This window comes from Anabas testudineus, chromosome 11 (assembly GCF_900324465.2).
Source record: "Anabas testudineus chromosome 11, fAnaTes1.2, whole genome shotgun sequence".
NCBI classification, from domain to species: Eukaryota; Metazoa; Chordata; class Actinopteri; order Anabantiformes; family Anabantidae; genus Anabas; species Anabas testudineus.
This window is the reverse complement of record NC_046620.1, coordinates 5,557,432-5,580,480: the sequence shown is the minus strand read 5'-3', so window position 1 is coordinate 5,580,480 and position 23,049 is coordinate 5,557,432. Positions and strand designations below refer to the sequence as shown.

Sequence of the window (23,049 nt, the reverse complement as noted above, 5' to 3'; positions counted from 1 at the left end):
ACCATGTTATTGTGAGATTGTTGCTGTGGCGATGGCGCAGTTGTCATGTGTTTGCCCCAATATGATTTTTACTTCCCAAACCACAAAGCCAGCTCAGTTTTAATTTCTTGCCAAAGTGGACTTTATCATTAGGAAATGAGTCATCCTCACACAGGAACAGCTTGTCCATGTCTTTGTGGTCTGCTTTGGCAACAGACAGCATGTGATGAGGTTTAAGTCATGGCCCACTTGCCTCTCAAATTCCGTCCTGAGGAGACGCTCTCTCTCCAGTATGGCGACGTGCAGACGACCCCATTCCTTCTCCACATCGATGGGATGGTAGCCTGGAGGCACTTTAACATGGCCTGCCTGGACTGCACCCTGCAAAGTCCGAACATGCTGTGAGCTGTGGTTCTGTAACTGCTTCGATTCTCTCAAACAGAGAAAACAACAACACAACACACCCTTTGACACGTTCTCGCTTTCACCAGTGACAGAACGCAGCTTTATTATCACTAATGAGAGGACTCACCTCAAAGGACTTGAAGATGTGTTTGGAGCGGTTCTTATCAGCCTCCTTTGCAGGAAGCTCTGTTTCTTTGAACTTCAGAAACTGACGCCAGAGAACCTGCAGATCAGAAAAAGGGATTTAGACCATCATCAGCTTCTTCACTATAATCCTGACTGATGTGTTAATTAAAAAGTTAATTAATTCGTTTATTAAAATGAAAAAAGAATTATGGCCTTTATCCATTCACCTCAATCTCCTCATAGCTGGTCGGGAACTTCCTCTCCTCAAAGACGAGGATGTGGTGTCTGATCCACTGCAGCAACAAGGTGACCAGCTCATAATACTGCTGCCAGCGCAGCTCCAGCTCCTGAAGCACAGATACAGAAGCACATTTACTACCTGGAGGAATATTCAAATAGAGCTGATGCTATTTTAACAATGATTCTATATAATTTCTAGTAAACTATATGTTTACTAGGGTTTACTTTCATTATAAAACACCTATTTTACGATGAGTATGATGTGTAGTAATATTTCTCCTCGTTGCTCTAATGATCTTGGAGTCTTGTTTTACAGATGTAATTATTGTTAACTGCTCTGCAGAAGAACATTTGCCAGCCTTACAGTGGCCACACTATAAAACATTCTGTTGATCAATTACGTTCTGGTTTAATTACGTAAGAATATTTAACCAGCATTGAAGTTAATCTTTACAGCATGCTGCAGCAGGTATTAACTGCAACCCTGTGTTTTGTGAAAATGAATTGACGAAGACGAGGATTTACATTGGCTTTGACACCGTCCTGAACGTCTGGGACTCTGGGCATGACGTCGTACAGAGAGGAGACGTATGTGATGATGGATTTCTCATCTGGATGAGGAACATCCACATCTATAAAGAGAAAGAAGATGTAAATTACAAATGTATAGGTTTTTATTATACAGGACACTAAAACAGAAGGAAAGAACGAATGTTATTATGTGTGAACTTTAACCTTCAGGGTCCAGCAGTCTGGTCACTCCCAGTTCTCTTTCGGCCACACTAAAGGCCTGCTCCAGATTCTCCTGGCTGCTCTGTCGGTACACTTCACCCATGTCGATTAGAGTTGGCCTGTAAATGGCAACAAGAAGACGGTCACTGCACTGTTATTACTGTCAATCATCTTTTCACATCACAAGAAAAAAAATAATAAAAATACCCTCAGGACATAATTCCAAATTGACAGCTGGCAAAAGAAGCGTGTTACATATTTCATATTTTACGTTGCTGGAAGCAGACTGGCCAAGGTGAATTTACTGATACCAGGAGGGGCAAGCAAAAACAAGACTCCTTATTATGGAGGAAGCTTAAAATCCACCCATCACTTTATTCACACAGACGACGTTGCCTTTGAGTGGGACTATAACTGCAGTGTAATGACGTGTAGGCACAACCACAGATCATCTCATAACACTTAAAGGATGAAAAGTAAAGAAAAAACAAATGTACAGTAAATTCTGCACAGTTGAAATGCTTTTATAAATAATTAAGTATAATTAAGTATCCATACACGTGCACTTCTCTGTGTCTGTAGTATTCCTTGTGCACTTGTGTTGGTTCCTCTATTACATAACTGGCCTGTCTGCAGGACAGTCTCTCCCTGCTCAGGTGCATGATGTGCGGCCCCGATCCCGCCTCATGCTCCTCGCTGTGGGACCCTCGGCTGGAGCGAGCCCCGGGGCTTTGGGAACCACGACCCGAGTCAAAGGAGTTTTCAGCGGGAATCTCCTCGCACAGCATGACCACCCTGTCCTCCAGGTCACTGACGGAGCCCGCTGTGCTGCTGGACGCACTGTTCAGACGCCTCTTTGAGCGGAACTTCCTCCTTAAGTTCAGCATGGTGGTAATATTCAAAGATGTCCAAAGGAGCGAAGAGTCGACTTTAAACTAAAAACCACTGTTTAAAAAAACAAAACAAGCAGCAACATCCTGGCTCCTGATTATATCCAGTTCTCTTCTTATGAGATTTTGTTCCGTCTCTGCTCAGACTCCACGCTGCAGCCTTTAATCCTCTACACGTCCTCTTCCTCTGCTGAGAAAGAATCTGTGCCAGAGCGCTTAGCGTACCCGTGTTTTGCTACAACCTGCTGAATCTCCAGTGAGCATAACTCCAGGGCAATCTTTTCCTAAAAGACTGAGATACACCCACAACGTCAAAGACGACTCACTCTCTCTCTCTCTCCTCACACTGAATTTTGCCAGCTCAAGTTCTACGTGTTGTCTTTGTGTTGTGTGGTGAGAAATCTGGCAGGGCCTGTCCGTCTGTGCAAACACAAAGACTTAATGTGGTACTCCACCCAAAATAGATGGTTTTAGCATGAAGTGGGCACCTCCGGCAGACTTGAGAGGTGGCTGTTAATGTTTAAGTGTTGTCCCTACGGAGTACAACAGTGGCTGAATTCATTTAACTCTTCATAGTGGACTGGACCAGATTCACCAGTGAAACCCACCACAACCAACATGACCTGCACCTCCTTCAAACACCAACATTGACAGTGTTAAAGTTTTTTAAATCATTTATTCATTTTTAATTTGGTCAGTGTCAGTGAATGTGAACGGAGGATTTTTGATTTACAGAAACGCATCCACACTGTGTCCTGACAAGTCAAGTGTGCTCCCGTAAAACCCAAAACAGGGATCTGGAATTCCTTTCTCTGAACCTACTGTAATAAATAAAGACACGGCAACATGAAATATGCAAAAGGTCACAGAGAAGAAGATTGTTTGTAAAACTGTGTCCTACGGTCAAACAAGATCCCAGGTCCAGACAAGTTTTCCAGAAAATGTGTGAAAATTCTTTTTACTTCCAGTTTTTACACCCCCTCCCCTCCCTTTTACAGTTTGTATACTGTAGTTCATATGTGAGCTTATCTGGACTTCAGTGTCTCACCTGTGCTTGTGTATGATGGCGTTGAAGAGCTTGCCGTCCCTCCAGCTGGTGGTGAAGTTGTCGCAGCGCAGGCCCTGATATCCCTCCACCATCCTCTGAGACCACAGCAGCAGCTTCTCCTTGGCCGTCATGTCGTCAGACTGACCGTTCACCTGAATGTCGGAGATCTAGAGGAAACGGTGCAGGTGGTCAGAGACACGGTGAAATGTGAGCAGAGAGTAAAATAAGAGACGATTTTAGGACAGGCGGCAAAATTAAACCAACAACAAAAATCTTCCATACATACTATATATACAGTTAGCTAAAAGCAATAATAACATTATTTATTAAAAGTCTTTTCATCATTTTATTTGACATTTTAAGTGTTGGTTGAAGGACAGAAAAATATTTTTCCAGTGTGCCCGTTGATTTCTTCCAGATGTGAGATGAGTCACAATCTGAACCTCAAATAATAACCAGCACTTTAACTTAAAAGGCTCATGAAATCCATAAAACTCGCTTTTCCTTTGCTTTTTTTTTGTGCAGAGACACAAAAGCACTTATATTCAAACTAAACTCAAATGATCAGAGTGAAAACGTCTTTGAGTCACTGTCGTACTAAGTTATACTTTCTGCTTCCAAACAAAAATCCTCATTTACAATTCTAAATACTCGGGCTGCTGTAAATGAAGGTTGGACAGTGAAGCAGAACCTCCACAGGAAGATTCCTCTTATTTTAAGAGCTGCAGTGCTAAGCTATGAGTCACATCAGCAAACACTGCTGAAAACTCCTCAATGCCGTTTGTATTGGTTTCAGTTCTGCTCTAATCCATCAGCCAGTAGCTGCTGTCTGTTCTTTATCTATAATCAGTGTTGTATGATCAAAAATGGTACTTGACAAGTGTTTGTTGTTTATTTCGGTCTCTTGTTGGGGCAGACAGGCGAGGCTCTCTCAAAAAAACCAGGCACTTGTTGTAAAAAGCTGCAACAATCTGAAAATAATTCTTTCTATTCAGTAGGTGTCTGTATCAGGTGTCTGTTTCTGTATCAGGTGTCTGTTTCTCAGCACTGTGCGATTTTCACCTGCTGATAAAATCAGAAAACCTATTTTAGCTGCTGCTGATGCTGATGGTTGCATTTCAAAGGACTGGTACCTTTCTCTGCTGTGTTATTACAGCTACACAGTATTTTCTGTGTTTTTGGATATGCTGATGAGTCACAGCAAAAGTAACAATTTCACTTACACACCAGAAAGGGTGGAGGAGGGAAAAAGGACGGCATCCTTCTGCTATTTTCCCTCAAAAGGGGAAACCCTGGTACTATACTGTGGACGTGGGCATTAAATGACTCAGACACCGAATGGAAACAGGACCTCCGCCCTCGCAAACTATTTTTTTATATGTGCTGAGAGAACCGTGCCCCCCCCCCTCTATCACGAAGCAGCCGGTTATTTAATCCAGTCACCAAAACCGTGAGCAGCACCTGGGGAGCTGAGGGGAAATTCACCATTGTTTGTGATGACGAGCATGTGCCAAAACAAAGAGGATTCTGAGTTTGTTTTGAACATATAATAACTGTGTGACGACTAACCAGGAAGTTTTTCATTTTATTTTTAAGTTTTTGTTTAACGGAGAACACTTTCTTCTGGACTCTGACTAGTTTGAGGTTCTTGAGTGCTGAGCTGTCACGCCCACGTCTCTGCCAGTTTTCTCATGGGAGTCACTGAGTCACACTGAGGGACGAGGAAAAGATCCCACATCCACATCCCAACATAATCATTGCAGCCGTTATAGCATCAAAGAATCTGCACAGTTTCCCCCCGACATCTACCAAACCATTTGCTAAAAGAAAATCCAAACATGCTTCTCAGCATCAGGAACACATCTGCATGACGAATGGTTTCCACCAATGCGGCTTGTGCGGCCGCAGCAATTTTATACTGTTTATATCTAAGAACGAGAACTCCTGCTTAGATGAAACTCCTAGAATTAGACTTAACGTCCATGTCTGGTGCTGCGCAGGAACAAAGAAGAATAAAAAACGCGAACGTTGTTTTTAAAAATGAATGAAAAGCTTCTTTCAGTGTTTAGTCTCGGTGAACTCAAGGACTCGAGAGCAGCGGTAGTTGTATATAAGATCTAAAATGCTGCCAAATGTCCAATAAAGACCATTTGGAAATGACTGTGCTGTTCTGTAACTGCTGTGTCAACATCAGGCTAAAGTGAAGTTGATGACTGAACCTCAAACAGGGAACGGCACTCTGATTATCCTCACGGTGTCACAGAAGCAAACTAACTGCAATGTTGTTGAAGAATGGAAGTAAGAGCAGATAAGACGGCATCAGTTCGATGTGTCGATCAGGAAATGTGACCTTAATTAATTATTTACTTAGATTTGTGTATGAAAACCTTGTCACCACCACGATACAGTATGTTAGAGTCAGATTAGATCTAAAAGTGTTCAGCGTTACCTGGAAATGGAGGATGATGGTCCATATCAGCCCGAGGGTCAACTTGGGGTTCCCATCTGCAATGTCATCGTTCCTGATGTTGACCAGTTTGACCTGGAGAACATCAATGTAATTCAGGTTTGTTACATGTTAAATTTCCTCAAATTTTCCTCACCTTGTCATTCGTTACCAACCTGTCTGTGTTTGAGGAAGTCCAGAGCGATCTGTACGTTCTGCAGCTTGTGGAAGCGCATGCGGCCTTTCTCCCGCGGCTGTAAGAGGCGGAAAGACACCGAACGTCAGGGGGAGAGAAGACACGAAGATCATGAATCAAACAACAAGTCCCCGTGACGGAGGAGGGTGTTTCAGTGTCCAGTGACACCTTTTGTGTTTAAAACAAAAATACTATTCCACCGTGTATAAATCATTGCATTAATAGTCTTTTAAACTAAAATTTAGCAAATTTGAACAGTCATTCAAATTCTGCATGGCTGTGGATCAAAGCATTCAGCCCGACCTTCACCAGATCTGAGCCCAGATGACTTCATAATGCATTAGAGATCCAGGCAAAATGTGTGCAGGTGAAAGCATGATGATGAATGATCAACTAACTCAGTGATTCTCCCAATATTCATCTGTAGTCTTCATTTCTCAGAGACCTTCTCTCAATAACTCACATCCTCTCCATCGTATACAGCATTAGATTTATCTGGAGTACATGTACGGTTCTCTTGAGCAGATTCTTTCAGCATCTACAATTTCTAAACCTGTTCAGGTCAAAGGGATGATGGTCATGACATGCACTGATGCTCCAAGTTGTAAGCTTTCAGCCAGCATCAAGCTTTGGTGCAGAATTAATCAATGTGTCAGCCTGGAGTGATGAAACTTGGGTCTTTGGTCAATATTGTGAGAGAACCAAGTGCTTGCAACTCTTGTTTGACCCTAGACGACTCCATTAGAAAATATTAAAGGACCATAGTGGCAGGTTTTCAGAGTAAAAAATATCAATTTCATACATGAATTCATTATTATCATCGTTTGATAAATGTAATTGTTTGTGGATTCAGGGCTAATCTGCTAACAGAATGCACTGGATCATGAAACATCTAACCCAGAAGACACATCAAAGAAAATGATGATGTGAATATTGTAGTTTCTTTGATGAGAGAGACTTTTAAGCCAATTCTGAAACATGGTCCTAGACAGAAAACCTAAGAAGGACAATATGTTTCTTCTAGTTTGTGCTCTTTTTACATGACGCCTGACACCGTGAGCTGACTGATTTAATGGAGGAGGACGGATGTTTGACAGAAAAAGGGACAATATACAGGGAGTGTGACTGTCATCATGCACAACCCGGCAGCCACCTGGGGTGGTGACACATGCCACGCCCGAGCAGGCGGCCAGCCACAGTCCAGGCGCCACTCACCAACCGCACGTTCCTCACAACGTCACGTTCCCTCGGCTACCTCAGCACGAGCATCGCAAGAGAGGAAGGCAGAGGCAAAGGGGGAAAGGTCAGCAAACAGGATTGACACAAAGGAAAAACCAGGGGTCAAACAAGTCAGTGCAGAAAGGTTACAAGATGGAAGCAGAGAATGAAAATTTGTGTTTTCAAGCTACATCACCAGAAGGCGTGTCCCCTAAAGAGCAGTATTAAAGTAAAAGAGTGCGCATAACGTCAGCATGTACTGAAATGTACCAAAAACTCTAGAGAATCAAAGTCGAGACATGCAAGAGTGAAAAGAAGAAGCCCATCGAACATCTTGTTAAACATTCAGAACAGCTCAGGATACAGTGAGTAGACTGGAAGCAAACAAAGTCAGTAGGACAGGAGGGCAGGAGAGAGTAAAAATGGTTCGGACACGACAGGGGGTTACAGCAGAAGCAGCTGATATCTGAAGGTCGGAGGTCACTAAAGCTCACCAGTGTCTCTCCAGAGAGCACCTCCAGCAGGGAGATGAGGTTGTGTCCATCTCTGAGGTCCTCGTACAGGTCGGTGATGTGTCTCTGGGCCTGAAAGAGAAACGTAAACAATGTTTAAAAAGGTTTCACGGCCGCGTTTTATTGATTCAAACAGACGGAAAAAGTCTTCAGATTCAGATGTCGGCCCCACATGGTACAAAGAGTCTCAACAACGACATCAAGGAACATCAGATTTAGCTTTAATCACATTTAGCTTCATCTCATCATAAAGAGGAAATAACTTAAAGGGAAGAATGTAAACACACCGCGGAGGGACTGGAGTTACTTCTGCAGTGAAAGTCTGCTCCACATTTGTGGTTCTTTTTTTCTTTTTACAGCCTGGTTCTTTATTATTCATTGTTTCTATGAAGCACGGCAACGTTTGACACATGCAGGTTAACAACGAAGAACAGTTTGATAAGATGATGTAAACAAAGAGAAAATTGAAGCTGCTTACTCAAAGGTGAAACCACAACGGAGTATGTTGGCAACAAACCCTCATTACATAAAAACTGAGCATACATCGTACAGTAGGATCATTTTAACATTTGTTTTGATCTAATCACTTCTATTATTTGTCCTCTTTGTGTTGTTGCTCTCCCCAAAAGTTGTTAGATGTTGTTGTTGATCCAAAGCAACAAATTAAAACCCAAATTGCTAGAAAAGCAATCGTCCTTTGAGACGTGTGGCTGTGTAACATAAAAAAAGATGTTAATCACCTCCTGACACCAGCCTCGTGTCTCTTACTCCCTCACTGCATGTGTTTTTTATTTGTAAATATAGTCACAGAACACGTAAAGAATAGCTGCACTGCAGACAAGGTTCCCACAGCAGTTAGAAAAGAGCCCAAGTGTTAATATGAGAGAGGAAGCTCAGGTAATATCTAATAAAATATTCAATAATAAAAACACACAGACATGCAGGCAGAAATGAATGTGTCCACTCAGCACTCTGACACATACAGCACCTACCTCTGCCTTCCAGTGCTGATGGGTAAGGATGGGAGGACAGGATGGAGGATGGAAAGAAGAAAGAGTTTGATGTGAGAAGATATGAAACAGTAGGAATTTACGAAGGAAAAGAAAAACAAAGACGAACACACAGAGACGCTGGTTTGATGCGACAGACGTTAGACACAGATTTTTATGAATTAACACGGACGTCAGGTTCTCCGGTCTGGTCTCGATTGTAGTGGGATAAAAATAAACATTGTGAGGTTTAAATGAAACACAGAATAATGTCTGGTTTCTATTCTCTTCAGTCTAAAGGGAGGTGTAAGACATGATACAGCAGATGGCACTTTGGAGGCAGAGGACTGAGAATGAATCATTCCTGGTCTCATCTTTAATCCCATGACTCCAGTGTGACCAGTCTTAGGGAGGCAGCCAGATCGCCGGCGCGCTCAAGTCTTTTGGACCCAAATCAGAGGGATTTTCTGACAAAGGCTGAACTCCTACACAGACATCAGGCTCACAAAGGCTGATAACAAAGGCGGTGGTCGTCTCAGACAGTGGACATTCCTCACAGTTTGAGGAATAACTATAGGTTTCAGACTATTGGTCAAAACAAGAAAACTGAGGGAAGTAAGAAACTGTGTTTGGTATTTTATGACTGGTTCAGTGGTTCTATAAATAATTAAGATTAATAAATTAAAAAAATAGTTTCAGCTTAATTTAATTCTCCTCATGATTTGTGGAATAATTAATTAAAGTATAACAAATGTGGTTGATAAATGTAGTTGGGCCGCTTAGATCAGAGAATTGTGCATTTCATTAAAGGAAGTGTTTCCTATTTGAGAGTCATGGTTCAAAACGCTTGTCTTACAGTATCGTGGCTGCAGCAGCAGCTGAGCCTACAGTCAGTGTAGGAGACCAGTCCTGCAGCCTCCTGTTCCCCTGCAGAGCCCTGAGAAGACGCTCGGAAAGTATGGAGCCCAGATGTGAAACCTGACCAAAGTGGCCCACGATGCCGCTGTTCCTAAGCAGCGCCTAAAGTGAGGCCAGGTGTTTGTGACTCACGCCCTCACGCACAGCGTACAGTTAACACAAATAGCATGTGTGGAGTTTACTGTGCGGAGAAGAGAATTCCTCTAAGAGAGGTGTGGTGAATTAAAATTGGATTCAGCTCTGTCTTCTTCTTCCAGTTTCTCTGTCGTTACTCTCCAGTCAGATCAGACGGTTCAGTATCTCTAAAGAAAATATTTTTAATAACTGAAGCTATTGTAACCAGGTGGAAAATAAAAGGAACTGAAGTCATTAGACTAACACAGAAGTGTTTTTAAGTCATGAAGTGATAGATACAGTTTAGTCTGTTCTGTTTACCAGAACGAGTTCTCATTGCACCGTGTACTTTAAACGACACAAAGTTAATGTTTTATTAACATTTTACAGTTTATAATTATTAGGGAGTGGAACTTTACCTTCATCAGGTGCTTGTTGACCCATTTTGTGAAGGTCTTTTTCTGAACTCGGTCCCGTTCATCTGTGGAAAAAACAGGTAAAACAGAAGTTCGGTTTAAATCGACTGTAAATATATAAATATGTTTTACGTAAAAAACTAAAAGTGTAAAAGTGTTAAAATTACTACTGAACATTTCTCTGACTACAGTGTGGTGTAAATTTATGTCAGTATGCATTTTTGAATCATTTTGTCAAATGGTCTTTTTGATAATATTATTATTAAATGTTGGGTTCAGTGATGCTTGAACTGAATACTTAAAAAAAAACAACACTCAATTTAAAGAGATACTGATTATTACACCATGGATGTCTTATTACAAACCAATGATAACTAAATTTAAATATTCATTAAGACCCATTGTCTCTTTCCAAACAGTAAAATGAGAAATCAATGACTTTGTGGAAGAAGCTGGTGTACTTCAGAATAATAATTATTATAATTGGTCTATAATCACTGAAGACCTTTCCTTTTCAATGTGGTCATTTTTAAAGGACCAGCGCAGCAAAACAATCATTCACATGAAAAAAAAAGTTAAAGTATTAAAAATGAACCGAATTTTGTGTTGGAGCAATTGATTTTTTCTGCTTTTCTAAGGTTACTCTTCCCACGACCCTTAAAATTTATTTCCAGAAGGGTCCTGACCTCTAACCACAGCCTTAGAAGACGGCTGCAATAAACAGTATTTGTATTTAATTAGTTTAAGGCTCCAAAGCCACAGAGTTCCAACAAGGACACATATATTTAATAAAAGTTCAAATGTATAAGTTTTTTCCCAGAGTCACAGACAGTCAGTAAATATTCAAACTCCCCCAAAGACAGAAACCTGAGCACTGAACAAGTGACGTCACAGAGGCTGCAAAAGATGTGATGATGACATTAAGCTGTACTCCCTCTTAAGGTGATTTAAAATAGATCCATCACAACACAAAAAGGTGTCGTACATGTTGGGAAAACACTAGTTAATTAACCTTCAGATTAGCACCTCTGCAGGAACATGTTCTATCTCGTGAGACTGTTTTCATTTTGTTTTTTCTTATCACGATCTCTTTACCTCCCTCTTTACTGTTCTATACTGTTGTGCAATTTTCCTGCACATTTTATGAACCATGCAGCAACTCTGGAGAGAGTGTCTGTGTTCTGTGTCTTCACCAAAGTGCTTCAATAAGTGATGAGGGTGTTTGTCAAACACAGACGCCAGCATGATGTAACAAAGCAAATCAGGATCTAACATAATGGGACTTTCTGTTGCAGACTTTTAAAACCTAACGAGACAGTGGAACCCGTTATGTTTAATTTCATCACAAGTCAGACAGTGTGAGGAGCTTAATTGTATTATCTCTGATAACAGAAGTGATTCAATACAAAGGGAACAGAGAAACCAAAGAAGAAGGCGACATGCCGTGGTGCCAACACCCATTCCAGTGTGGCATCATGTCGATGACTCACAGACATATTCGTGACTGTTTCAGAGTCGAAACAGGGAAGTGGAAATATACCTCAAAAATCATCGTCATGAACATCTCAATAACATGATGCTGAACACAAAAATAAACTATATGTTAACTGTTATGGCTGCTGCTTGTTTCTTCATTTCAATGAAAACTATTTAAGGAATTAAGGCCAGAGAGAGGCTGAGAGCTGCACTTTACATTTCTAAACTCAAACCAGTTAAATACATGATCCCTCTGACAAATAATGTGTTTCCTTGGCTGAGTTTTGTAGCCTGGAGCTGTGGACTGAGCCGTTTGTTTCCTGTTGTCCGTGATCTTTCTTTTCATCCTCGAAGTCAAAACAACTTAAGATGAGGTGCAAGATATCAGGTCTTCTAAAGGAACATTGTTGTGTTGAACTGTGCAGCATGCAGTTTGTTCCTACATTATAAATTAACAGTTGTGTGATTAGAGGAACAAACACAGTCACGTTATTTTTCACTTCTTCTGTTATTTTAAATAAAGTCTCTCATGTGTGCAGCAATGATTCAAATCAGGATTTAATACGTGAAGTGAAACAGATATTTTCTGTTCTGCCTGTCTTTCATCTTAAAATGGGTGTCCGTTAGTTTGACCAATAAAAAGAGGAAAAGCCGTGACACATGAAGGGGTGTGGCCCTTTTGATAAAAAGGAGGTAGAAGACCACCACAGACACAACTGGACTGATTTTAATCAAATAAATAACACTGAGACCAAAGAAAGACTTGAAAACTACAACTTCACTTCTTTCCAGAACAAGACGTTAAACAGCAAAACACACACACAACTCTTCAGCAGGACGAGTGAAACGACGTAAGCATCAGAAACTCTACCTTTTCTGTGATCCATGGCCTTGAGCATCCCCTGGTAGTAGGATTCCTCAAAGAAGACCCCGTCACTACTCACACTGTCAGACGAGTAGTTTCTAAATCTCTGTCCCATCGCCATGCTGATGTTAACTCAGAGATCAAACACAAAACAGAAAACTCTGCAGGTTCAGAGGCGATGTCAGCCACTTTCCACTTCTTCCTATTGCCTGAAACACTTCTTCAGTCAGGGATCCTGCAGTTAAGTGGGAGTGTTCAAGCCACTGATTCAGTTCCTGAACACAACTCTTACTCCCTTTTTTCCTCCCTTTCTCCGCTTGTTGTCTCTGACTTTCTACGCTGCCTTTTTTCCCCTCACCAGCTCTTACAAAATGCCTGCCTGCAGGCTACGATGTTAGAAGCTGTCATTCCACACTCAGTGGTCTGTGGACAGACGGGGGGAGGATTCCCCTAACGGCCTTGCCCTGTTAGGTAGACCTCAACCCCACCCACCAAACCACACCTCACCAAAAGACCCTCACAAAGTACAGATCCAAAACAGACTTCTGTATAGTTGGCAACAAAATGCATAAATACCTGAGCAACATCAGTGGATCTCTATAAGGAGGAGCTAGTCTAGGTTTCAAACCATAGACTTTGGACCGGTTTCCTATGTTTTCACATATACTGTGTTTTAATTTTCCCAGGCATCTTATTGCTGCGTGATAACTGTGTTACAAGCTGGATATGTTAAAGTATGCTCCGATAGCCATGATTTCAGCTGTCAAACACATATTTTTTGCTTCAACATGCTGTTCCATCCAACAATTACAAAAATTGTTCTAAAATATATTTAATTTAATTTAACTAACTAAAGGAAAGACGAAAACCACACTGTTAAAAATTCCAAACAATTTCTGCAAGAGAAATAAAACAAGAAAGAAAGAAAAAACAAAAAGCACAGACATTCGACCAGGAAAGGAGGTGTTTTCTTATTTAGACCAACCAACTGTGCAACATCGGCCCACTGGAGCTTGTCAACCCCAAGAAGAAGCTAGTAGTTTAAGTGTGTGGTCGGGGGCAGAACGTCTGGACATGCTACACAACCCCAGAGAGATTCAATGAAAGGGCTGTTCCCCAACACACCAGCCAGACCAAGAGGCAGCACAGGCGGTTCAGTAGAAACAACCTCAGCTATTTCTCCAAATTGTACAATCACAAGAAAACCTTGAGCATGAATGCTCTTCCTCCATGAGGACACAATTACTGGGAAACTGGCACAGAGGGCTTAGTTTCCGTGCATGAGAGACAGCCGACATTGTCTCCAGCAACAGCAAGAACACAAGCATTTTAAAAGTCCTAATGAGAACAGCCTGGGAGGTTTTCACTAGAGGAATTTGGTTTGTACTATTTTTTAGATAAATATCCAATCTCGTATAAACTGTCTCTTTACTATCACACACAAAAGAGGCAGCGAGCCAAAACCTCTTAATAGAGTAGCCACACTGCAGAAGAAAATGATCCCTCACATAAAGCAGCTATTGTGTCTTTGTGTGGATTGTCAGAACAGTGTGGGTCTATGCACATATGAGAAGCAGAACTGTTACATTTGCATATTTTTCATCAGCTTCTGTCCCAGACTATCGGCACCGACTAACGCATCAATGCACAGCGCTGCGTTTTTGCAGCACCAACACTTCAACACTACCAGATGCACCACAGCACCTAAAATCCTTGAACACCTTCCACCCTTGGAAGCATCAATCTTCTGTGCAGACTTTGACATAAGGGGAGATGTTTTGGATGCCTACACAGAGAAGTGGCCTGTTGGGACTTGAGAGGTGGAAGCTGCTGATAGTCCTCCTTCACCAGTCCTCAACCCAACCCTATGTGCTGTATAAGAATGACAAATGAAATCCTTAAATTTATAAAGTGCAAAGTGCAAATTATAAATTCATTTGCAAATACTTTTCCTTCCTTAATTTTATTTGCAGCACTTCTGCAGTGATGTACAGTACAAAGCTCTGTAAGCACAATTTTGTGCTCATGATGCAATCAGACATAAGTTTCGATTTATTGATTTAAATCCAAAATTTTGTATAAATTATATTAAAAATATATTCTTTCCAGCCAATTATCCCAGCTTAAGGTACAACACCCTGGTGGATCTTTCTCCTTTCCCTCTTACTGATAATACGTGATGATAAACCTGAGTAGTCAGAGCTGATAAGAGTTTTACAATGACAGTTGTAAAAAGTCTACCGTGGCAAACATGCAACTTTCACATTCCTGCTGAGGGCGCGCCCACCCTACTCACAAACAGGGGGAGCTGCTTCTCTCTGCAATAACAACACGTTGACCTGGAAAACTGTCTGTCTGTTCATCTGTGCAAGTGACTGCATGCGATGTCAGTCCCACTGAGGACAAGAATGTAACCCAGCACTGGGTATCATCTGGTTCGCAGGTCCTGATGGGGCTTACGATGTAGGAATGTTTGATTGTTGGGGCAGAGCCAACATGAAGCTGCCAATGGAGAGGTTATGAAAGCATGCAGTACCACAAAGGAAGACAGAGTTATGTCTGTTATTATAACTGCAATTTATTCCCTTTCAAAATTAACTCAGGTAGTGAGAGTGTGTGTGTGTGTGTGAGTGGGTGCCGATGGACAATAAACTTAATGAAAAACAACACCACAGAGACATTTCTTGGGCAATGTTGTCATTTAAAGTTATCCCTAAAGTTGCCCACATTATATACTCCTAATTATAAAGACTCTGATGGCTCCAGTTCGCTTTTGCAATACGAGACTCATTTTCAGACCATGTGTGTTCAAAACACACTTAATTAGCCACACATGGTGTTGACAATCGTGTGGTTATGAAAAACAGGATAACTGCTGGATTTATAATCACAGATGTGAGAGCCAAGGCCAATTAAAGAGAAGATGAGCTTAGTTTGTCTCCCTCCTCTGTTGGAAAGCTGCACTACAAATCATGGGAAAAGGCTGAAGATCTCATGCTGCACTATAATCCAATTTAATGTCTAACTTGTTGCTGGCAACCGTCTTTGCTCTGAGTCCATAATCAGAGCTCAGACTACTGTAAAGAACGGCCAAAGTCTTTAGGGGCCTTTCAGTGTTTACTTATGTTTATGGACAGACACTTCTTATTGTGGGAAGAGCGGTTGCCAAGACAACACGGCAAAAACACACAGAAGCTGCCAGTCCATCAGGGTAACGTTTACAAAAGACAGTTTTTGGATTCAAACCGCTGGAGAACTCTAAATCTAAGGGGAAAAGATGTTTCTCAGAGCAATTTAAATATCTGTGACCAAAGAAACAGACATTTACAAGACATGGGAAACTACAGATAGACTGTCACAAGCTTAGGGGACATTATAAGTATGTAAACACACATCAAACAATGTTCTCCCTGAGCTGACTGTTCGCTCAGTCACTGACAGTTGGTGTATTCAAATGTCAGCAGACATCAAATGAATAGGTGTGGTCGCAGGCAACAGAGAAATACAAGGACATAATGTTAAAGCTACATGAAATTACACAGTGAATATGATTTAAATGTCACTAAAAATGTATGAAACGCAAGTATTAGTACAAAAATGAGAGTAAATAAGTTTACTTTGAAATATACCATTAAAATATTTCTGTGTGAACGTTGTTGACGAGCTTTGTCCCCTTAACGTCACTTTATTCTCATTACTGACAATCCAAATATTTTCATGACTAATCCATAAATTATTCAGACTATTAAAAGTCAGAAAACTACATATTTGCCTGTGTACCCTTGTTTCATAAGTACAAAACCACATTTTCTTATTTCTGTCATTAAAATGATCATTGCTCCAGCTTAAAATTCAGTTGATCAGTAATCGATTACTCGTCCCTGTTATATGTACATCTTTAATAGATCATTATTGTTAAAGATGGATGACCACTGTTTTGACCCTAAGGGGTTACTGTGTTGTGGGTGGAGGGATGGAAAAGCTTAACATCATCATCAGCAGCCCCTCCCAACCAGAACCTCCTCCCATTACAGTGATGAGGACAGCGGCTGAGCGCTTGGACCTACCTGCGCAGCACATTCGGCGATACAAATGAGAACTTACTTCCCCGCAGCTCATTTCGTGTATGTAATTAGTTCGCCGATATATAATTTCCCTCTCCAAGCCTCCATACCAGGACGGCACAGCAGCGTGCACCGTATCCTCCACTTCAGCCATCCTGGTGTGTTTGTGTCGTGAACGCAGAGCGCGCTGGACTTTCTTGAAAACGCCCCTTACGCGCGTATTTCTCGCGAGTGGAACCAGCCCTCAAAAACTTTTTTCTCTCGCCTTCAGCAGAACCACATGGAGGAAAAAAAAACACAGGGTCGTTTCAGATTGCAGACACTTTGTCTCAAGCCCAGCCCCCATTTTGTTTAGTTTAGTTCAGTGAGCTGAACTGGAGCCGCTCCATCCTGTAGCGCGTAACGCTGTGTGCCATTCAACCCGTCTGGGAGGGACATCCCCGAAATACACCCAGCGGAGGTCTGATCACACTGCTGAGAACTACACGCTCTGTCCCTATTTTTGCATGTGAGAGGTTTGTGCCTCTCCTAAGCTTGCACAACACTCCAGGCTCCTTAATGCAAAGCAGAATAAGTGGTGGGAAGACGGGTTCCTACATCATTACAGCCGCTGAGAGACGCTTCTTGCTTTTGTTTCATAGTTAGTGACTGGCGGAGAAGGGAAGGGTGCAGGTTTGACAGGACGCATATACAACCTTTACCCGCAGGTCATAAATCCATCATTTTGCCCCCCACCTCCACAACAGCTGCTGGTAGTAAATTACTCCAACAGAGGAGCTCTGTTTTCTCTCTTTTTTGACGAACACTGAGAAATACTTCACATTCACCAGGACCTATTCGCTTATTTCCATGTCAAGACAGCAGACAAACCATGTAACAGAATACATTTTATGACATGGTAATCAACATCTTTAATACTGTAAAGTACTATATTTGCTTCATAACTGTTGTTAATTAATTTAATAATATAATAACTATGTTTTTTTTAAATTCCTCCAATGATTACTTTAACTACTTAATACATAAAGACTTAAAATATTGGTTTAGTGGCAAATCATTTGTTTAAGCTACAGTCTGTATGTTAGATCTAGTTTAAATTATTTGTAGGCGTTAGGTTTGCACCTTTGAACATCCATATTCAAACTAGGAGTGATAATGCATTCAAATGCAGAAGCAAACCTACAGGTGTTCTCTGTTCTCTTTAGCACCAAGAGAACAAACTTTATCATTTGAAAACGTAATAAACATTAAATAAATTAACTAAAGTGATTAAACAAATATTAAACTTTTCCTAAATATGTCTTAAATCTTTCTATAGTTAAAGTTTGAAGTGACGGAGGCTGTATCTGTCGGCGGCGTTGGCAAATGTCCATGAAGGCGTGATCCAGATTAAACAGCTGGTTCCTCACACTCAGAAACATAAACACAGAACAGAGCTGAACTCCTGCCTCAACACTAGCGGACAGTCATTGTCCGATATGACAAAGGACAAACCGGGCCAGTAGAGCAGTTTAGCACTAATTCATATCATGTTACATGGGTTATTGTTGAGGGCATGTGGGGACTTGGTGGGTTGTATTGTTTTAAACACCTGACATCCTTTAATAACCATGTTTTTTCACTTCTTCACTGTTTTTCATAGTTACAGCAGCTAAGTCTGTTATTACCACCGCAGTTAAAGAGAAAGGAAAGTGAGTCACAGCTACGCACCACGAGCCAAAACATAAACTCTATCCTACACTAGGCTGCATATGGCAGACACCGCTGCCCGTCTACTGTGTCATCCACAAACACTGGTGCAGAATTGGGTGTGGCTTCCTAAATGGATTAGACATTTCTAATGTCAAGACTGAATGGAGCTTTGTGATCCTATGAAGAGCTTCATACAAAATCATTAACAAATATCTGAGGATTAAAAAAAAGTGGAGCACAACAAGGAATGGGGCGACAGACGCCTCTAACCGAACACATGACAGTCACTTAGTGCAAAGAACTCCCTAATTATCTGTGCAACCACAAAGCACTCAGATTCCTTTAAGGTCCAGAAGATCACCATGAGGCCGCATGAAGGAAAACCAAACACCTCCTCCAGTTTGTTATGACTGTATCTAGGATACACAGTCCACTGTCCCCAGTGTCGAGTTTACCACCAGCCGGCCGACATGTGTGGCACCCTGTGAGCTTTTTATAAACCTGGCTCTGGGTGAAATCCCTTTTACCTACTTTCACCTTCACCTTGTCTCAAAGGCACCTTGTTGCTCTAGTAAACTATATTTCATCATACACAAGCGGAGAGGTTTTGTCCTCGCATTCAGCAAATGTTTATTTTGTAGGGCAGCAGTAATGTAAACAATGACAATGTTTCCAGACAGAAATCAATCACCACCCCCCTCCCACTATTAAAAATACACCATTAAAATACAGACACAAGCTGGGAAGAGGTAATAAGAGAGCAGCTGACGCACAGGGTGCAGACTTATTGTCTGCACTGCAGCAAGTCCTGAGTTGAAAGCAGATCAAATGCAAAATGGCTGTCTATTGACAGAAGGTAGAGATACCATGTGGCCTAGTTTTCAATACTTCAGCTGTGCACAGTTTACAGAATACGAGCGGTCAAAACTATCCAGGAGGATACATCTGTTTTAATTTATTCTGTTGTTTCCTTTTGTTCTATGATTTCTAATTTAAACCTTTACATTGTTTTTGCATTTTCATTTTTCTGTATGTTTGTTCTTCTGACCTGTCATTGCCATGACACATTGACTCATCATAATAAACTCAGGCGAGTAAATGTTTTGAAAACTACCCTTATCTACTCAAGGTGTGTCCTCTAAGGCTTCCTTTGAAAGGAACTGTTCAGTTGAATTTAGACCACAGGGAAAAATAAGGGAAAAGTACAACACCGGCCTCCCCTTTAGCAAAACATCCAAACCATTTAAAGAAGGTGCACGAACAGTTCACACCTTCTTCAAGATGATTGTTTCAGACAGCTTCATTGTCCAAGTTAAATGTTGGTGTACCTATTAGAAAAACAGGTTTGTATTTTCAGAACTAGAAAAAAAGTTGTCCTATGTAACCTGCAGACTGTCAGTCAGACATCCTTTATCCTGCCCCAGGGTGTGTTGCCTACAGGGGTGTGTTGACAGTCTCCATTCTGAAAGGGTGTGTCACCAGTAGAACAGGCCTAAGGTGGGTCGGGTGACATTAAAGGCAACAGCTGCTTACAGGTAAACTTCAGGCTCCCCAATGGACTGAATGGCAAGTAAACCACCTTGCTTTTGCAACACATGATTGGTATGTTTAGAGGAAATGCTTAAGTCCTAACAATGAAAACATTCCAAGGATAAACCAGCAGAACAAGCCTATTAGCAATACAGGAGTAACCTCAGCTGAAGTTAAGCTGTAATGAATGGTTTACTTAAACTCACTTAAGGAGCCATAGAACTCAAAGGTATTGGATGACATGATGGAGCATTTTTAAAGACACTATTTAAGGAAAATCTCCAGCAGAGGAGCACAGCTAATGCTGAAGTGTGCACATTAAAGCTCTGAGCAGGGCAAACCTCCTCTGCAGACCAGAATACTATAGCTTTGACGTCACCACAATGAGCCCAGCATTTACAGGGTTAACTGCAACATCTCCATACCACAGGAAACTGAGACGTGTGAGGAAAAAAATAGGGGGGAGTGAGTAGGAGAGAGTATGCGCCACAAAAACACACGGCACGAGAGAGCAGAGACGATGGATAAGCACAGCCGGCAAGAAACTATTTGCAGAGAAGAATCTTTGATCTACCGTAAGCCACTTCTCCAGCAGTAAGCCTTGAAGCGATGGGTTTTTCAAGCTGTTCTTACCTTCCTTCTTGCGTATTCTCCACTGCCAAACAACGATCAAGGTAACAATGTGGCCCACAACCACCAGGGCTGGGAACACATTTCCAGGGGGGCTTGCCGGCATTGGGCCTGGTAAAAAGTGAAGAGTCCCAGGCTCTGAAGACAGGTGGGAGAGTTGGGGAGGGGGGTGAAAGGTGAGGGGGAGTGGAAGGGAGGAGGGGGAGCGCCTAGGGGTGTGGTGTCATCCCGGACTTTAAAACAAGCGCTGCAGCCAAGTTGTCCGTGACTTTTACAAGAGGAACAAGAACGAAAGCACCCCTCCCTCTCCGCTCTTAACTGTGACTCAGTCCTCTGGCAGAACTGGCCTCCCTCTTTCCCTCCCTCCCTCTTTTTCCTCGTACTTTAATCTAACAATTGCTCTACTTTTCTAGCTACTCTTTTGTTTAAAGTTGTTTAAAGGATTTCTATTTCTTACAGCACAGTAATCTTTACAGACATTATTACAAAGAAGTTTTGTCTCCTTCTTCCTTTCTGACTCAAGTGACTCTACTGTTTTTGCCCAGCAGCAACTGGCTCGCTGCTTTCCTCGCTCACTGCAGCTTATCTGCAGGAGTTAATAATATATGAGGCTGTTCTGTGTGACACAGAACAAGCTCAGATCAGCCATGATAACAAGCAAAACTGAGTGCAAGTGAGATCCACCTCGAGCCAGAGTCACAGTTTCCAACTCATTCACTCCACAGGATTTTTTTCACCCACTGAAGCCCCTTTGCAGTTATTTTCCATCCTGGTTTACGAGTCACTGATGATCCAAGACCAACCCTTCCTCTTTTTCTAAATGCTTATACTAAAGCCATGCCTCCCCATTTTATTATTTTTCCCCTCACAGAAAAATCCACTTGCTATCAATTCATTTTCATTATGTAACTTCACTAGAGTATGTTTCCATAAATGCTAATTGCTTCCTTATGTTTGGACAGCACAACTAGTGCCTATAAACTTCCCAGAATCCTATTTAACTAGATACTGTTTTACCACCAACTGTTTCAGAATCTCCAAAATACCAAAGGCTTTTTTTAACGCTTAAAAGTGCTTTTCATTCCTTCCCTGGACAGTCCCTGTTATTATAGTTATTACAGTTTAAAGCCTTGAGGGAAAAATTCTACTCAAACTAGACTGAGCCCCTTCTGTCAAAAGCAACTTTACAAACCTGTCAATCAACCATAATTACAACAGATTATTATCATCATAAGATCTACAGTCTGAATCTGTCAGTAGGTTCTCAGCATCAAAGCAACACACCCTTTGTTTTCCGTATTATCTCACAGTTTAGAGCTGTTAAAGGACTATAAGCCCTTGACATACAAGGGAGGGATCTCATCTCTAACCGTAAGAGCAAAAATGCACACATTGCTTGCATCACTGAGACACTAAAAACATCCTGCTTGAGGCAAAATGGCATCACTGTTAGTGTCTGTTGTCAGAACATTGTGCAGGGAACATTAGATGGCGTGCAGTCGAAACCGAACACCAAGACCTGTGTCAGGAATACTGGCAGTAATGAAATGCCCGTGCTCCATAAAACAAACAAAAATAGACATTAGACAACCAAGACCTTAGACTGCCTTTAGCATAAGCAAGTGTCAGTTTACAATTAGACAACGCTCTTCTAATGTACAGGCTTTGAACTAACTGAAACATTGTGGTGTGGTATGTCATGAGTTGGATGAGTAATGCAATAGGTTTTCTTAAAAGACCAGTAGTTAAAATTTAGAAGCAAAAGTACACGTGCAGCAAAGACCAAAAGGTCATGGTAACTGGGTGGCGTTGGTCTAAAGTGTTGGCAGGTCATTCTGGGCAAAACCTAATATGATCCCAGTCTGAAAATGTCAACCAAATCCCCAAAGCCTCAGAAACTGGCAGCTAAAATTTCCAATTAGTTAAAGTGAAGGTTGAACAAAAAGGGTAAAACTAGGGGAGCAGTGCAGACGTCTGGAATAAATTATCTACACCACTCCTTCATGGGAGGAGTCAGCCCACTCCCACTGTTCTCACATGGTTTACGTTTGCTCAATGATTCCCATATTGTGGCACATAGTTTGAATGGTCCCGTATAGGCACTGGAGCCAAACTTCATGGCTACACATCTATTGTCAGACTCACTTAATGTCAATTAAAATGTCTCAGTTGTTAATGACAATTTTTTCCCTGATAACACACGTTTCGGGGAACAATGAAAGGAACGTTCGAGGTATTTTTAAACTGCTATCTTCTAAAGCAATACAGATGCTGGGAGTGGCACTCCCTCCTGAAGGCATGCAAAATCTAAGAATTTAAAACTCATGTTTACTTTTGCCGTGGCATCTCCTGATAAAATAGTCTAAAATTAGATTTTCCTGTATAAATCAAACTTACCGTCTGGTGGTCCTGAACAGAAACAACAGCATAAGTCCATCTTCACTCAGCGTCTTCACAACTTTTAGAGAAAATAGTGAACTGCCAAGGAGTCAAATCTGACCCCTCGACATTGTGTTCTGATGAAAACCAGGGGGGCGTGCTGAAAAAGCACGAAAAAAAAAAA

General features: G+C 41.5%; 1 protein-coding gene across 1 annotated transcript in view; it reads right to left on the bottom strand.

Moving 5' to 3' along the window:
• The window catches only part of pleca (plectin a), a 77,612-nt gene that overhangs the window by 19,474 nt on the left and 35,089 nt on the right, over positions 1 to 23,049 (bottom strand). Inside the window, 10 exon segments of the mRNA XM_026347045.2 lie at positions 233 to 360; positions 512 to 607; positions 738 to 857; positions 1,276 to 1,382; positions 1,486 to 1,601; positions 3,421 to 3,587; positions 5,870 to 5,962; positions 6,043 to 6,120; positions 7,775 to 7,864; positions 10,233 to 10,294. Coding sequence (XP_026202830.1) covers positions 233 to 360; positions 512 to 607; positions 738 to 857; positions 1,276 to 1,382; positions 1,486 to 1,601; positions 3,421 to 3,587; positions 5,870 to 5,962; positions 6,043 to 6,120; positions 7,775 to 7,864; positions 10,233 to 10,294 — 1,057 coding nt within the window.